This window comes from Mizuhopecten yessoensis, unplaced genomic scaffold, assembly GCF_002113885.1.
Source record: "Mizuhopecten yessoensis strain PY_sf001 unplaced genomic scaffold, ASM211388v2 scaffold11067, whole genome shotgun sequence".
NCBI lineage: Eukaryota > Metazoa > Mollusca > Bivalvia > Pectinida > Pectinidae > Mizuhopecten > Mizuhopecten yessoensis.
This window is the reverse complement of record NW_018408863.1, coordinates 596,183-614,790: the sequence shown is the minus strand read 5'-3', so window position 1 is coordinate 614,790 and position 18,608 is coordinate 596,183. Positions and strand designations below refer to the sequence as shown.

The 18,608-nt window shown below is 35.1% G+C and overlaps 1 protein-coding gene and 1 long non-coding RNA gene across 3 annotated transcripts; both read left to right on the top strand.

Moving 5' to 3' along the window:
• Positions 1-4,426: 4,426 nt before the first annotated feature.
• Positions 4,427-10,594, top strand: LOC110465256. Its single transcript, XR_002464589.1, has 5 exons — positions 4,427-4,764; positions 5,528-5,617; positions 7,264-7,383; positions 8,665-8,718; positions 9,623-10,594. It is a non-coding gene; the product is annotated as an uncharacterized LOC110465256 (long non-coding RNA).
• Positions 10,595-11,667: 1,073 nt separating this feature from the next.
• Positions 11,668-18,297, top strand: LOC110465263. 2 transcript variants are annotated; one of them, XM_021520966.1, is made up of 4 exons: positions 11,668-14,567; positions 16,348-16,401; positions 16,611-16,691; positions 17,554-18,297. In XM_021520966.1, the coding sequence occupies exons 1-4, from the start codon at positions 14,315-14,317 to the stop codon at positions 18,177-18,179; spliced, it is 1,014 nt and encodes a 337-aa protein (XP_021376641.1). In that variant the 5' UTR covers positions 11,668-14,314; the 3' UTR covers positions 18,180-18,297. The 2 variants fall into 2 exon arrangements, with proteins under 2 accessions (XP_021376641.1, XP_021376642.1); XM_021520967.1 differs by lacking the exon at positions 16,611-16,691.
• The last annotated feature ends 311 nt before the right edge of the window (positions 18,298-18,608 follow it).

Below are 18,608 nucleotides of genomic sequence, written 5' to 3'. Positions count from 1 at the left end.
AGCTTTTTTTTCCATATATATAATTAACTTGATCAGACCATGATCCACGACTATTAAAAAGCAAACCAAGATGTTTATGATTTTTGACATTGATAACGACACTATTTGAGAATACCAAATCTGGATGAGAGGTCTCAGAATTATTTTTATGAGACATTAGTAATGATTCAGTTTTACTTGGATTAAATGATATTCCCCATTTATCAGCCCAGAGAGACATTCTCCTTAAATCTTCATTAAGAATATCTGCAGCATGTCTGCCATCACCATCTATCAAAACGTAAAGAGAAGTGTCATCAGCAAAGAGTTTGACATTGGATTGGAGTTCATCTTCTAGGTCATTAATAAATATTAAAAATAAATAAGGCCCGAGAACCGAGCCTTGGGGTACACCAACTTTTAATGTTTGTAATTTTGACTTGTAGCCAACTATTAATACCCTTTGTTGTCTATCAGTAAGATAGCAATGAATCCAGTTCGTCACAAATTCAATATTTCTTCAGTTTGTAAATCAATCCACTGTGCCAAACCCTGTCAAACGCTTTGCTGATGTCACAAAATACTATCCTTGCCTCTTTTCCTTGATCAAGCTGTTTTGAAACTTCATAGTATAAATATATTAATTGGTTAACTGTGTAGTTATTGGGAAGGAAGCCAGACTGATTTTTTGATATAACATTATTCTCAGATAGAAAATAAAAGAGATTTTTAAAAACTATTTTTTCAAGAAGTTTACTAAATAATGATGTGACAGAGATTGGTCTATAGCTACTGGGGTCACCTGTTCCTCCCTTGCACTTATATATTTGGGTAACATTAGCACACTTCCAAATATTAGGTATGCAACCAGTGGATATGGATTTGTTAAAAATTAACAGTAAGGGCTTTACAAGAGAGTCAGCAATACATTTAATAAAATAAGGGGAAGTGCATCTGGACCAGCAGTTTTTTTTTACATTAATAAGTTGGAGCTGATCATGAACATCCTAATGGAAGATAATTTTCTTGTGAGATAGGACAATTAGGAGGAATGTCAAGGTCAGTTTTGTCATAAGTAGAGACAGCGGTGTTCATAATAGACTTTGCAACCCGCCACCACTTATCTGGAGGAATAGATTTGTCAATAAGGGATTTTTTGAGTTTAAGTAGATATTTTTGCTTAGCTTCTCTTACAAGGTCAATAACTGTGTTTCGCATATCTCTAAATTTTTGCCAGGCTGCAGTAGTATTAGTATGTTTGGCCCTGGTATGTTGAAGATTTCGTTTCCTAATGTGTAATCTAATATCATTGTTCATCCAGACTTTATCATTTGGACGAATAGTGACAACTTTATGTGGTACATATTTTTCAATACAATTATGAATTTCACAGGAAATAAAATTATTCATAGTCTCTATATCAACATTTTCATTCAAACATGTATCCCAATCAATATTAGATAAATAGATGTTAGCATTAACAAAGTCAGTATCACTAAAGTACATAATGGTCTTTTTATATGCAGATATCCAACTAATTGGACTGTGGTCACTACAAATTGGAGTGTGGACAGAGGGATTTTTTACAATATCAGTATTGTTAGTCATAATAATATCGAGAGATGTAGAAGAGGTAGGAGTAGTTCTTGTAGGTTCATGAATAATGTTAGTAATGCCAAACTTAGTCATAATCCGCATGATGTGAGAATTTGGTTGTACGTTTAGCATATCCTGATTGATGTCTCCAATAAGTATATAATCTTTACCAAGTTCAGTGATATTGTCCAAGACATCATCAAGTTTACTCCAATAATCCACAACAGAGTTTGGGGGTCTATAGATGCAACCTAAGAGTAATTTTTTATGACTAAGGGTAATTTCAATCCAAATGATTTCTAAATCTGCTTTCTCTAAGTCTAGTCTCCTTTTAGATATAATTTTGTCATTGGTATAAATAAGAACTCCTCCACCTCTTCTATCAAGTCTGTCTTTACGGAAAATATGAGGGTGATCAGATAAAGAAATAGCATCGTCAGGGATAGAGTCATTTTTACGCTGACAGAAACTGTAACTATGCATCTCGCTTCTAGGAAAAATACCTTTCTTAATTGTTAAGTAAGACGGCTGCCAAGAAAATGTTCTTATGAATGCGCCTTGCAATTAAGATGTCATAATTAAACACGGTTTCATATATCTGATATAATTTGTTTCTGCGTTCCCGCGCAACGTTTCACTACACTTAATTATTCCATGGAAGCAACCATTGTTAACATAAACATATCCCAGCAATTGCTTAAGATAGACCAGCTAGATTCACCACCGGCGGCATTATCATCAATGTATCATTTTAAAGTGTCAGTTCAATTTCCAACCCGTAATTAATGTGATAAACCACATAGTGTAGAATAATGCCTGCTCTGAAATCGACGATGACCGATCCTGTCGACCATTCCTCTTCACTGACGGTTTTACCTGTACCAATTTACAAGCAGCAGTCTGTTCGATAAAACTAAAACTTAGAAGCAATCCTCATGGGTTTATGGGACTATCGCCCCTTTGGTATGGTTTATCCGTCACACCTTAGGGTATGGCTGATTACAAACACAAAGAATTAATACTTAAACATCACAGGAGTAATCAGATACAACGTCATATTCAGCACTTAACGGACGAGTTCATGTCCATATCAGGATAACAGGTTACAAATGCTGAAAACTATTGTTGGTAAAGTATTGGACTGCTGGGAGAATAATCCTCCCCTCCATTAAGGAAGCAACAGAGAAATCTCCAAATTTAATTTACTGGTACTAAATGAAACATCCTCGACTCAAGTGTCCCTAGCCCTTCAGCTAAACGGCACTTTATATGAAATAATATAATATAAACATTAATATTAATATTAATATAAAAGAAATGACACAAATAGTGTCTTGATAATCCCTAGTAACTTTACCTCTTTAGAGGTTTATAAGGGGATGTGTTTTTAACAGAACAACATGTGTCCACGACTCAAGTGTGCCTAGCACGATCAAATAACCAGAATATATCGCTTTCGAATATTTATATGAAAAGGGCTTAACAAATCCCTCACAAAACCTTATATTTTGTTCAGGTTAAAGGGTCCCAGCAAGTTAAGATGTAATATCCCCTTTGTTACCATTGTGTAATGATGAAAAAATGTATTCATCCCTTACCTTCAGGGTGCAGAGAAAAATCTCATAATTTGCTTTTAATCTTTATTATATATTTATTCAGTTCATACTAAAACGTATTTTGTTCTCATTGCCCGGTAGATACAACATTTCTGTGTGTATATATATACATATACATTAAAGAACGCTTAACGATGTTGACAGTGTGGACAAAATAAAGTCTGGGTTTTTTTTAAGCAGCACGCTCTTTTTTTAAGACATACAAGAGAAAAAGACTCATTACCCATAACCAAAAAAATATACTTTTAAATATTGAAAAAGAACAACGAGTTGTTTTCGCAAAGGTATGTTAGTATTTTTGCAATCGATGAATCCCGGGAATTCCAATGAAAGAGTAAACGAATCGTCAAAACAAATAGTTAAATTAAAACACTATTGTCCACGGTATATATACTTATATGAAAGTAAACATTTTAAAAACTGGATATGAGGTAGTATTAAAGAATTGAGATTACTATGACTGCATATATGTTTTGAGATAAAAATGATCAACATCATAAATAAAGGTAAACCCAAACATAACATTATGCAAATGAGCTTGAACAATAGATTGCAACATTGAGGAAGTATTGTCCTAAAGCTTATAAACCTGGGCCCTGTTGTTCAAATGGTGATAAGCCTAATCAGGTTTAAGCGTAAGATAAAAAAAAATATGTTTATTTCTAAATCACATTTATTGAGTTAAAACTTAGATAGCAAGTATTTAAATACAGTAAATGTACATTGCAAAACTACGAGTTTTTACCTAGTATATTGACCAAATTATTAAAGGTTGAAAAAGTTGTTAAACAGTGATAAGGCTGACCATCTTTCGAACAACTGGGTCCTATTTAGTATGAATAAGGAAAACTGTCATTCATCGCATCAATCTGTCTGTCAGGATGTACCTACTTGTACAGGGTCGGATGACAATAAAGTATCAGAGTACATGGGAAACATCACACTCAATGAAAATTGTTGTTAAAATGGTGATGAGCTTAATCAGACTTTAGGCAAAAAAAGATTTTTTTCTTAATCTTCATACATTTTGTAACACAACCATCAGCTGATTATAAACCTACAAATAACAAATATTTAAGTACAGTTAATTTGCATGCAAAACTATGGATTTTTATCTGGTTTGTAATCTAAATTATTGAGGTTTGAAAAATGAAATTTTACAGTTATTAAGCTAATCATCTTTCGAACAACTGGGTCCTTTTCACTCAGAATCAGGACCACTGTCATTCATTGCATCATTCTGCCTGTTATGATGATGTACCTACTTTGTACAGGGTCTGATACTAATAACAGTACATGCTAATCGTGTTATTCGTGTAAGGGACTTCAGTTGATGCTCATCGTTAACATCACATTTATGTTAAAATGTGTGGTCTAAGAAATTTAGCGATTCTGTTCCTGTTTGTTTTATTTCATATGAACCTTTATAGCTATTCGCAGCTCATTGGAGAAGAAAAGAAATATGTTTTTCTTGAACAAGCTGTGTTGGAGCGGGTGAGGTCCACATTGCTAGAAATGACAAATACTCTTGAAGCAAGAGTAGGACGTCTGGAAGAGGACAACAAGCGAACAGGTAAGGCAAACATATTGAGATAAGGAGAGTTTGTTTAAAGGTTAAACGTACCACTGCACACACACACACACACACACAGAGAGAGAGAGAGAGAGAGAGAGAGAGAGAGAGAGAGAGAGACACACAGAGAGAGACACAGAGAGAGAGAGAGAGAGACAGAGAGAGAGAGAGACACAGAGAGAGACACAGAGAGAGAGAGAGAGAGACAGAGAGAGAGAGAGAGAGAGACACAGAGAGAGACACAGAGAGAGAGAGACAGAGAGAGAGAGAGAGAGGGGGGGGGTCTGAGAGGACAACAAGCATTCACAGTGGTAAAGATGTTGAGTCCATGTGTGTCCGTTTATTAGTGCAGCCATTTATTTAACCTGAAACATAAAAATAATTTTAATTTCAACAGTAAAGTGGCAGGGAGTTACATTTGATAGAGTTTGTTCCAAGCATCTTGATCTATAGATATACTGTTTCATTATTAGTAGTATAAGGTTATCAGTTGTATAGTAAGTATTTTTATAGTTATGCATGCCAAAAATGAAAGTTTCCTCATTAAAAGTAAACGGAATAAATAATGAGTTCAATAAAAATTCAAAGTTCTGAAAAAATGACTGTACTTTTTCACATAGCAAATGAACTATCGTTTCTATTTCTGTTTTACAAAAATAGCTGTATGGAGTTTCTACCAATCCTTTCTTAAATATATGCGAATTAGTTGTTAAAATGTGATGATTTATTCTGTATTGTAACGAAATTCTTTGTACATTGCTAGAAATGTCAAAGGCTCTTGAAGAAAGACTAGGACTGTTGGAAAAGGAACTGAACACCGTCAAAAATATGAATCCTATTAATCCTTCAACAGGTAAGACAAACTTTTTGAAAATATTTGAGCTTATGCCGTACTGCGGTGTCCGTCGTTCGTCCGTCGTTCGTCCGTCATTTTTTCTTTTGAACGACTTCTTCTGAAGAACTGTAAGACCTAGGGTTATAATATTTTGCTAGTAGATACCTTGAATGAAATGCTACAGATTTTCCTTATAACAAAACGAATTTGACCTACCTTCGAGGTCACAGGGGTCAAATATATTAAAAAATTTAATCAACAATATGCTAAGTATCATTTGGACTAGAGTTATGATACTTGGGTATGTTATGAAGACCCGATGCGTGAATATTTTTCGTTATTACAGTAATAAGTGCAATGGTCAACTTTAGGTGATAGTCAGGGGTCAAAGGTCAAAATGGATTAAAAACTTTCACAATCTTGTTCTTAAGTTCTAAAAGGCCGATGATCATGATATTTGACCAGTAAGTATTTGGGATGGAGTGCTATAACATATCCTCATTAAAATGACCTTGATCAAGTTTCAAGGTCACAGGGGTCAAATATATTAAAAACCTCAAACAACAATACCTTAACCATTTAGTCTAGAGTCATGATACTTGGGTGTGTTTTGTAAACCAGCTGTGTGATTTTTTTTTATTGCAGTAATGAGGTCAAGGGTCAAATTTAAGGGCTTACCAGGGTCAAAAGTCAACGTGGGTTAAAAGCTGCTTTAAATTAAAGTTTCAAACGACAATATGTTAGGAACCGTTTAAGAGATGCGAAAATGTCTTGTGTTCTCGTTATGAATGAGAGATTACAAAGTGAAAACTTCCAAATAGTGTTTGACCCAACCTAAGTGATACATGTATTACCTGAAGGGGGAAAGTGTGTTTTTTACTCAGATAGTTCAAACACCAAGGGGTTAATATATCGGATTATTATGCCTCATCTTTATAACAACGTGTCTGTTTGAATGATACTCAGGTCACATGACATGGTAATAAAACATCATATCCCCTTCACATGCTCAATTGGTNTTCAAGTCCTTATGACATCAAACAATCTTAATGTCGTAAAAACTCATTTATTTCCATCTGAAATACCTTTGAGAAATCATTGTGGACTTCTCAACGTAATGACAAGATAATCAGCAATGCTTGGGAGCTACCCCCAGTCCCCTGATCATTTCAGAATTCTTACAAAAGATATATTGTTGCATTATATATTTACATTCCATTGATTTCATGTTATTAACAGCAGCGGAGGGTTAACTGGCTGACATGTTGGCTATATTTTTCATCATGTTTAATTTGATGTGATAACATAAATGATATCTTGCATTGCCAAATTTCTTGAATAAGTCATGTTTTAGTTAAAATTGCTTAATTGTAAGATGGAAGTCAAATAATAACATAAGTTTGTTGTTGTTGTTGTCTTCACATATTTAGCATACATTTGTGACAATTTTATAAATCACATGTTAGACGATGAGGTTTTCATTGACTTTATTAATTTCGACATCCAGGATGGAAACATTACAGGGTTCACAGACTATTCTAGAGCTTAACTGTTAACGTTGATGAAATCAATCGTGCACTTGATTTGGAAATAAATCACTTCAATAACTTGGAATAGAATTGAACTGTTCGAATTAATTATGTATCGCAATTTTTATTTTGCAGCCATGTCAATAAACAGTTGTCCTGCGAATCTATTTCGTTGTGACAATGGTTTATGTATCCCGAGAGAATGGGTATGTGACCACGAGATCGACTGTTCGGACAAATCCGATGAGAAATGTTGTAAGTGATACTGTGGCTGAAAAATAAAAATAAAATTGTTTACACCTTCTAACCAATAGGTAGAAAAATGGTTGAATTGTTAGCTCACCTGGCCCGTCCAGCGTCAATATTTTACTTTAAACAACTTCTTAATAACCAAAAGGCCTAGGGTGGTGATATTTGCCCAGAAGCAAAGTGGGATAAAGGACTACCAATTTTGTTCAACAAAATTACCTTAACCTATATTCAAGGTCACCTGGGTCGAATATGTTAAAAACTTTAAACAATCTTTTCCGATTAACCAAAATGCCCAGGGTAATGATATTTGGCCAGTAGTATGCTGGGATGAAGGGCTACCAAGTTTGTTCAATTTAATGACCTTCCCTTAAATTCAAGGTTTCGTGGGTCAAATGTCTAAAAAAAACTTTAAACAACTTCTCTTGAATAACCAAAAGGACCAGGATGTTGATGTTTTGTCAGAAACATGCTGCTATAAAGGGCTACCTTATTTGTAGAATGAATTACCGTGACCTTTCTTCTAGGTCACAGGGGTCAAATATGTTTAAAATCTTTAAATGACTTCTTCTAAATAACCATGAGGCACAGATTGTTGATATTTAGCCAGTAGTATGCTATGATGAAGGGCTATTGAGCTGTGTTTATTAGAATAATCTTGACCCACTTTCAAGGTCACATTTAGTCAGATATGTATAAACATTTAAATGACCTAATCTCAATAAACATAAGGTCTAGGGTGGTGATATTTTGCAAGTTGCTGAGATGAAGGGCTAACAAGTTTGTTTAACGTAATGACCTTGTTCGACTGTGCCACAGAGGCCAAATGTTTTAAAATCTTTTTAATGGGTTGTTTTGAATGACTCATAGTCATAAATACTCATATTTTGCATGAAACTTTATTTTAAAGCAATTTTAAGGGTTCAAGTGTGCGATTTATACAAAGTGAGCGTTGAAGGCCCGTTGGGCCTTTTGTTTTATGCTATATTGATTAAAGTGGTTTTTTATACCTGTGTTATAAGTTGTGTTATCCAATTGTTCATGCCTTGAAAGAGGGATGAATTTCCTTGAACATTTGACGAATTTCTTTGTCTACACTGTCGCTATAACTTTTTTGCTTATTTATCCGGTTGGTCAGATCGAGTACTATACATATGCACTCAAAAAATTGTTTCGGCCTATTTTCAGCCAGCAGTCGTCGTTGCTTATTAAGATAAAAGAGGAAGTATTTTATGTATGTGTACAAGCCGACATCAGACCTATGTTTATATTTTTGTTTTTGTACAGAACCGTTGATTGGCTGTCCCGCATCAAACAACTGCGCCGTTGTTGGTCTTGAGTGTAAGTTTCCTTAAAAGCAATCAAAATATGTATACAGTGTTTAGATACGGTTACTGTTTTTATTTCAATCTATTTTGGGGAAACCTTTAAAAAGGAAGAGAACAAGTATAACTTCTATTTTCATTTTCATATTTGTTCTTGTTACCGCTCTTTGTCGGAAAACGCTGATGTCGTCCTTCTCAAAATTCAGTATTCCATCTCAATATCGGTTTGACCGTGGTCCACTTTTAAGGTTACAAGTATTAGATTAAAACCAGGTGAGCGATGCAGACCAACTGAGCCTTTTTATTGAATCTGTTATTGCTTAGACGTACCCATGGCATTAAGTACACTTCAAAACAAACACAGTGGTATATAACAGGTACAGATATAGTTTGGTGTCAACATTGTATTGTTTTCATGTCGCTCAAGACAGAATTTGCAAATGAGCTTAATTTAGCAAAATTAAGTAAGCATGGATGGAAGCAGGAATGATGTTCTTTATTGCATCATGAAGCATGTCAGTAAGAACCTACCTAGTACAGGGTCGGATGATAATGTAGTACTTGTAAAACCTGTAAACCCTGGAAATTGCAATCAGGGATGCCTAATAAAAAAAATGTTATGTGCAATTAATGATTTATGGGTATCAATTTTACAGGAGATAAAATAATTCAGAAAAAAAATTGAAGCATCTATTTTGAACACAAATGACATTTTTTGAAAACACGTGCAAAATAATGATTAATTCAACACACCATATTTAGTAATATCTTTATCTATGCACAATATTTCCCAATGCAAATTCAAATATCCTTTGTTTATCATTTAACTATTTGTTGCGTTTTTTAGCAATGTGTGTAGCGCCAAAGTGTAAAAACATTTGTACTTTTTTAAAAAGAAAATATCGTTGTTATGTCGTCAGGTCCCCGATTTGTGATGGATCCAGCGACCTTATTTTCAAGCTTCATTTCCAAGGATAAGCTAGCATTGTCAAACAGACGACTGGACAGCAGCTATTACGGGCCAACAGAAAATGACCGGAATTACAAAGGGGCACAGGAATCAACTGTGATTACCAACCGACAAACAGTGTAATTCGAAACTGACATTTATTACCGAATGCAGCTGCATCGGAAAAGGCAATTTGTTAAAATAACTATGTTGGCGGCTGAAAAGGGGCGTGATCCATTTTTGCTTATAATATAACAAAGAGTGTAACTATCTGCAGCCAATTTAATGGCGGAAACATCACGACCTTAAAAACTCTTAGTGACACCACTCTGATACAGAAAAATACTTTGATTCTTCATTTACTGAGTTGACGGAACCATCGCTGTGTTTGACATTAACACGAACATGAAGATATACACCTTTATCAACATGGATGAGTTTATTAACCGACACGAGCATTGATTTTGAAAGCCAATTTACCTTGTGGTCTGTTTTAGCTTATACTCTCATATTAGGCAAAGGTTGCTATGGATACGACAACAGTAGGACAACATTTCAAACATTACCTATTTTTGATAATAAAAACGGTGTATACTAGTGGCAGAATAATGACACAGATGGACGTTTCGTAGTATAATTGACAGTTATTGTGAATCTGGGAAATGTTAGATGTTGGGTTGACATGTTATAATAATGATTTTTTTTATTCTAATTTAGACATGATTGACTACTATGTTTAGGTGTTTGTCTAGTTTACGATATGGCCGTGTTAAGTACATAATATATACATATTACAAACACCATATAGACGAATACGAAAAACCTAAACATAGGAGACTAAAACACTAAATGTTAGATACCAGTTAGTTGATTAAATTTTGATTTATATACATGTTAGTGGAAAGTTAATGTCAAACACATATATACAAGAATTTAAATAATATCAGCACTTTAATGAAATATACTAGCGGAAAAAAGAAACTGTGCATGCCTTAAATGCGTTATAAAAATAAATGTGCATGACGTAGAACAATAAGATTTTTCAGGGACAATTTATTTGTTATTTTCTAACAGTTGCATTCCATTTTCCTCGTTATGGAATCAATAAGTTCCGTCCAGGAGTGACGTAAACACAACAGGGGTTAATACTGAGTTCACAAAGATAATACCTCGTATGTCCACCGCTTGCCGGAATGCAAGCCTGGCAACGTCGACGCATGGAGCCGATCAGACGGTTCAAGAATACTTGTGGGATGACATTCCGGATCTATACCAACGCTGCAGCCAAATCAGCCAACGTCACCGGTTGATTAGGTAATGCCCGTAATCTGCGCTTTATTTCATCCCAGACGTGTTCAATGGGCGACAGATCGGGGGATACAGCAGGTCAGGGCAACACGTCAACGTTCTGCTGGGCAGCAAAGTCCATAGCGACACGAGCTGTGTGTGGCCTGGCGTTGTAGCGTAATGTGACGTTGCTGACCTTGCACGAATGGAACGACTTGGGTCCAGAGGATTTCGTCAATGTAACGTAGCGCGTTCAAATTCCCGTTTACAACCACAAGAAACGTTCTTCCGTTGGCTGTGATGCCGCCCAAAATCATAACGCTGCCACCGCCTGAAGAACGTCGTTGTACCACACACGAGTCACGGAAACGTTCTCAAACGCGATAATACACTCTTGAACGGCCGTCACTACTATCCAGGTGATTTCACGACTCGTCCGTAAACAAAATGCCTGCCCGATCCCGTCGAGTAAATCGCAGATGCCTTCTCCACCAGTCCAGACGTGCTACACGATGACGTGGCAGAGGAACTGGGTGGATTGCAGGACGTCGCGGACGGATAGCTAGTTCAAGCAATCGGTTCCGAACAGTTGTCCGTGCAGTCAAACTTGCCGTTTGGAAACGATTTCTCAAATGGACAAGCCGAATATGGTTGTCCTGTTGACGTGACGTCACACGTGGACGTCCTGCACGAGGTCGATCACCGACGTGGCCAAACTGTTGATGTCGTCTCCACAAATCCAGAATTGCGTTTCGATGGACATGAAATCGTGTAGAGACAACGGCTTGGCCCATACCAGCTTGTAGCATACAAATAATACGAAGGCGGTCATTTTCATTGAGCCTCGGCATAGCATTAATCACAAATTAAAACGTTATAATGCTGTTTTTGCTTTTCACTGGTTCCAACAGAGTGACCGAACAGTTGAAAAATAAACTTTTATTGTCGAATTGGATGGCTGGACGAGAAAAACGTGCAAACTGGTCAACGCCTATAGATAGCAAACTGAACGGGGAAAACTGACAACGCCACACGGATAGTGGGTATGTGTCATACTCAGTCATGTGTGCGAATTGTCAGGTATATACAGTTGATAATACTTGTTCTGTAACATTTTTTTTTTTCCGCTAGTATATGTTATTAACTTCATTTAGAGAAACATAAATCACTTAAATTAACCCGTTTCCAGTGCATGTAATATTTTCAATAATGAATGATGTATTTGCTGTACAATCGATTATCGTTCTCTATGTTGAATAGTGAGTCAGATTAGTTTAGGGTTCCCTTTTGAAAAGAGTTTTGATATGAGCTGTCTTAATCATTGTAGTACTTTTGCTCTAGACATGACTTAGTATGAGTCGACTTGATTTTCGAGTTTGTTCCATTTAGCTATGACTTAATAGTAAATCGACTTTATCACTGGGACCATTTCCCTCTAAAGATGACTAAGAAGTGAGTCGACTGTATTTTCGGGCAAATTTCTCTTTAGCTACATGTATGATTGTTGACTTTTATCACTTGAACACTTTGCCTCTAAATATGGCTCGGAGGTGAGTCAGTCGTTTATTGGTAACTTCCCCTTTGCTATCACTTTTGGTTTCAGTTTACGTTATCACTGTGATACTTCTTTATAAGAGTGGCTTAGAAATAAGTCGACAGGAATTGACAATAATATATCCAAATCACTTAAGAATAGCTAGGCAAACCATCCCATTGATTACTCGATTGTTACAACCTGACGGATTTAGTTGAAAAAGGGGCGCAATTTTATTAACCATTTTTCTTAGAAGAGATTGATTACACTGATTCATTTTTTAAAACAAAACAAAAATGATTTTTATTTTCTATATTTTTTATAGTTAGACAAATGACGAATTGGACATACGCTGTGTACATTTTACGATATGGTTTGCCCCAAGAAACACTAGAAATACAGTTTTAAAATATTTGTTCTGGTTTGAATTTTGTTTTTTTGTTGCCTTTTTTATTACTTCCCTGTTTGGTCTATTCAATCACTTACCAGCAACAATCCCCTATCCCCCCAAAATAATTTGTTTCGGTACATGTCTTGCGTCCTGTCTTTCTGAATCGAAACAAGGGTAGGTATGTCTCGTTATTCTATCAAAGACATATACAACTCATGCATGTTTGTGTTAAAGAATAAGATTTCTGTTATGGTAAAGAATTAGATTTTTGTAATCTTTTGGGATATGTGAACCAAAACTGTTGTTGTTGTCAGAGAGAGTTGACCCTCGGGCATCAAGCCCATCATAATCTATTTTTTTCTGATTATCGTTAAACGATATGTGAAATCTTTTACCTAACTGTCTACGATGTTTGCATTGAATCTTTGATATATGTTTGCTAATACAATTCAGTCAATTAAAAGTATTCTCGATTGTTTATTAGTATTTATAAAAAGTATTATCACCAGGGCCTTCAGTAGACCCTTTTAAGTATGGTTTCACTCCCCTAAATGATATTTAGCTCTCGGATTTTAAGAGACAGTTATATTTAACATATCATTGGCTCTCAAAAATAGCTTTGATAAATCGTTTCTGGAAAGGAAATCATAGCCAAGATAACTTTCATGAAAAAGGAATAACGGTGACGTAAACAATATACTCAAGCAACAGAGTTCTATGAATGAATATTCAGTATTGTAATACCAAGATTCAAGCCCTCTAACAAACTATAAAGATAAGTTCAAATCCAATATTTTGCAATTGAGCCAAACAAAATGCAAAATTGAGGAACTGTTGTCCTTAAGTTTATATACCTAGACCAGTTGTTCAAATGGTGATTAGCTTAATCAGTTTTTAGCGCAAAATTGACGTTGTGTTGTTTCGAATAACTAGGTCATATTTATTTCGAATCAAGATGATTGTCATTCATCGTATCATGCTGCATACATGCACCAGGATGAACCTCCTTTTACAGGGTCAGAGGATAATAGCTGAGTACATGGCAAGCCTGACACTCGATAAAAATTGTTGTTAAAATTGTGATAAGCTAAATCAGTGTTGCACACAAAACCGGTAAAACAAAATCCTCAAATGTGTTAAAACTTACAGGTAACAAATATTTACGTACAGTTAATTTACATCCAAAATAACGAGTGTTTATCTAGTATGCTAGCAAAATTATGGAGGATTGTAAAAATGTCGTTCATCAGTGACTAACCTAATCATCTATCGAAAAACTCGATCCTATTTAATTAGAATCAGGAAGACAGTCATCAATCGTATCATTCTGCACGTCAGGATGCAACTACTTAGTACAGGGTCAGATGACAATATCAGGTGACATGGAAATCGTGTTAATTGTGTAAGGGACTTCAGTTGATGCACATCGTTCACATCACTTTTATGCTAAAATGTGTGGTCTAAGGAATTCAACGATTCTTTTTCTTTTGGTTTTATTTCATATGAACCTTTATGGAGATACGCAGCTCATTGGAGAAGAAAAGAAATATGTTTTTCTTGAACAAGCTGTGCTGGAGCGAGTGAAGTCTACATTGTTAGAAATGACAAATACTCTTGAAGAAAGAATGGGACGTCTGGAAGAAGACAACAAGCAAATTACATCGAAACTGAACTCCATTGATGATCCTATTAATTCTTCAACAGGTAAGACAAACTCATTGAGTTTTGGCGAGTTTGCTTTAAGGTGAAAAGGTACCACTACATCAGCCTTAATCGAGAACAGGGAATGCCACTCGAAGTGTTTTGACTCCCATCTATGTAGAAGATGAAACAAGCTAAAAAGAGTTTTTCTTGCTTAGAGACACACTATCTTTTCATGAGCGTTGCGGCCAATACATGGGGAACTATGTTTTATCATTGGTACATGTAGTTATAATTCAAAGGTGGTGAAGTTGATAACGCTAAGGCTTCGTCATGAATGTTTCCCGATTTCGACCCAGCTGATTTCGAATTTGCTTTATTTTATTTGTTTTTTCCTATATGCAAACAATTATATATCGAACAACATTGACACTTCTTTTGAAAAAGTTTATATTATAATATTCATGATAAATTGCTGGTACCCTTTACTTTAAGGAAAAATGACATAGTCATTTTAAATTGGGATTTTATAATATAAAAAGATATTTGAGGGATTTTTTTAAAACAAATCTTGCGTTTATTAGGCTTTTTATCTCATGATATGATCAAATGATTTCCTGGTGATGACACAAATCTTAAATCAATACCATATCAACGTATTAAATAGATTTCTTAGGAGTTATATATATGTATATAAACGTAAGGCTTGAAAACGTTAGCGATTATCAAATTCATCTGCCGTTGTGTCTTTTTATATCTACATATTAAAACTATGCAATAAAAGGCTTTGATAAGATTGAACGTTTCATATATTTGATAAAGATGAATTCTTTACTGCATTTAACCTTTGGTTATCAGCTACCAGAGGGTTTAGTATGGTTTGTTTTATAAGGTTACTATTATAAGCGTAAGACATCTATTCATGATTTCATGTAATGCATGCGTGTATGTCTGTATGTTTGATGACGTCAGGTGTTTTTGCGTTCTTGCGATAACGCAGATCTTATACTGACTTCATAATGTTATCTCACAGAAATATCATGCCGTAGGCATCAAGCATAACATTCCGCCTGTTACATTATATACCAACAAGACAAGAGGTGAACATATTTTACCACTTTCCTAATTACTGAACGTTAATCAGGGGATTACAACTACCATGCTTAAGGACTTTGGTAACTGCCTTCCTCACCTGGGCAAACGTTCAACACTAAAGCCATCATTAAGGTATCACACTAGGAAACAAAATATAGTTAGGAGAAACAAGAAATAGAAAGATCCCAAAAATTGCAATGGTTGATGCAGATACATAGTTGTTGCTTTTGTGTTCCCTAAGGAGAAGGCACAAACACAAATTCTCAATAATACATGGGATTCCCGAATAACTCGCTCCTTACGATCAGTAATGGTTAACAGCAGATTTATTCTTTTTTTGATCCCGAACCTACATAGGTTCCCCTGGAGGGACAAGTGTTAACATCAGCATTTATTGTACAAGTTTGATGTATATCTTTTTTTGGTTATATTGATTATTGTGATTGTTTATATATTTGTTAAAGTTTGTGTTATGCAATTGTTCATGTTTCTGTCTTGAAAGAGGGATGGTTCACTTGACAATTTGACAAATTCCTTTGTCTACACTGTTGCTATTACTTCTTCGTACATATATCTCTGTTGTTCGGATCCAGTAATGTATATATGCATTCCGTAAAAAATTCAAAAGTACTTTCAGCCTGTTTTCAGTCAGCAGTCAGCACTGCTTATTAATATAAGGGAGAAAGTATTATATGTATGTGAATAAGTCGACACCAGACCTGATTTTTTTATATTTTGTTTTGAACAGAACCGTTGGTTGGCTGCCCCGCATCAGACAAATGCACAGGCCTTGGTCTTGAGTGTAAGTTAACCTAAAAGCAATCAAAATCTTTATCAAGTTAAGATACGGTAACTGTAATTATTTCAATTGATGTACAACATGTTTATTGGGTGACATTTAAAACAGAAAAACTAGTATGATAAAACAAGTATAAGCATTACTATTATTTCAAGTTCCGTGAGGTCAAATGTTTAAATGATATTTTAACTGCTTCTCAATACCTTAAAAAGCCCAGGGTGGTGATAACGAGGCAGTGCCATGCCGAAATAGAGGAATAAAACATTTGTTCGAATGTCCACTTTCAAAATCAGGTATGTGTATAAATGTTTAAATGACATCTCTTAAGCAACCAAAATTCACAGGTTGGTGATATTTTGACCAGGCGCATGTTTAGATAAATAAAATATTGACTTTGTTTAACTGAATTAACTATGTAAGATTTTCAATCTCATACATGTAGGGGCCTATTGACCAGGAGTCGTAGGTAATGATATTTAGTCTGTAGCTATAGTCCATCTCAATATCGATTTGACCGTAGTCCACTTTAAAGGTTACAAGAATGAGATTAAAACCAGGTGAGCAATGCAGAGCCATTGGGACTTTTTTATATTGCATCTGTTATTGCTAAGACGTGACCATGACCTTAAGTACACTATAATACAAACACAGTGGTGTATAACAGGTACAAGCATATATAATTTTAATTGGTGTCAACATTGTATTGTTTCCGTGTTGCTCAGAACAGAATTTGCAAATGAGCTTAAATTAGCAAAATTTAGGAAGCATTGTTAGAAGCAGAAATGATGTCAGTTATTGTATCATGAAGCATATCAGGATGAACCTACCTAGTACAGGGTCGGATGATAGTAGTAATTGTAAAACGTGACACTCATACCAAACCGTAGAATTTGCGTTCAGGGATACCTATTAAAAAGTGTTATGTGCAATTTATGAAAATAATTCAGAGAAAAAATTGAAGCATCGATTTTGAATACAAATACCATTCTTTTAATACACGTGCAAAATATTGATTAATTCAACACACCATAATTTAGTAATATGAAGACTTTATCTATGCACACATATTTCCTAATGCAAGTTCAAATTTTCTGTTTTTATCTTTTAAATATTTGTTGCGTTTTTTAAAAGAAAATTTCGTTGTTATGTCGTCAGGTCCCCGATTTGTGATGGATCCAGCGACCTTATTTTTAAGCTTCCTTTCCAAGGATAAGCTAACATTGTCAAACAGACGACTGGAGAGCAGCCATGACTGGCCAGCAGTAAATGACCGGAAATACAAAGGGGCACAGGGATCAACTGTGATTAGCAGCCGACAAACAATGTACTTTGAAACTGACATTTATTACCGAATAGAGCGGGACCTAGGTGAAAGAAACCTGGTTTTTGAGGTTGGTTTTGCAACAGAAAAGGCGATTGGTGAAGGTCTCTATGTCGGTGGAAAAAAAGGGGGGTGGTCAATTTTTGCTTATAATTTCACACAGGGTGTTACTCTCTGCAGCCAATTTAAAGGCGAAAAGTTCCTGACCTTAAAAACTCTTAGTGACGCCACTTATGGTACAGAAAAATATTTGAAACTTGGATTCTTCATTAACAGAGTTGACAGATCTATCGGTGTGTTTGACATAAACATGAACAGGAAGATATACACTTTTACTAACGTGGACGGATCTCAGGAATTGTGGCCCGTATTTGGCGTTTATTCAACGACAAAAGCAATTGTTCGCCTTCGACTGAACGTTGAAAGAGACATAATCAGTGTTCCGTGTGGTCTATTTTAGCTAATACTCTCATATTCATCAATGATTGCTTTGGATACGACAAAAGCAAGACAATGTTTTAAAAGTTACAAGTTTTTGATATTTCAAACATTGAAGAACAGTGGCAGAATTATGACACAAATTGAGATTTCGTAGTATAATTGACAGTTTATTGTGAATTCGGGAAATGTCAGATGTTTGGTTGACATGCTATTATGATAAAATCTTTTTTTTTATTTAGACGAGGTAATATGTTTAGGCGTTTGTCTTGTTTACAACATGGCTGTGTAAAGTACATAGTATATACATATAACATACACAATATATACGAATATGAAAAAAAAAACACAGGAGACTAAAACACAAATGTTAGATACCAGTTAGTTGATTAATGGCAAACAAATATATACAAGAAGTTAAATCATATCAGCACATTAATGAAATTTGTTA

Excerpts from the sequence above, each read along its gene's own strand:
- LOC110465263 (XM_021520966.1), top strand. The coding sequence starts at position 14,315 with ATGTGTGGTCTAAGGAATTCAACGATTCTTTTTCTTTTGGTTTTATTT. Across the intron at positions 14,568-16,347 it reads TCCTATTAATTCTTCAACAG|AACCGTTGGTTGGCTGCCCC; the intron begins GTAAGACAAACT and ends TGTTTTGAACAG. Across the intron at positions 16,402-16,610 it reads CACAGGCCTTGGTCTTGAGT|CCCAGGGTGGTGATAACGAG; the intron begins GTAAGTTAACCT and ends TACCTTAAAAAG.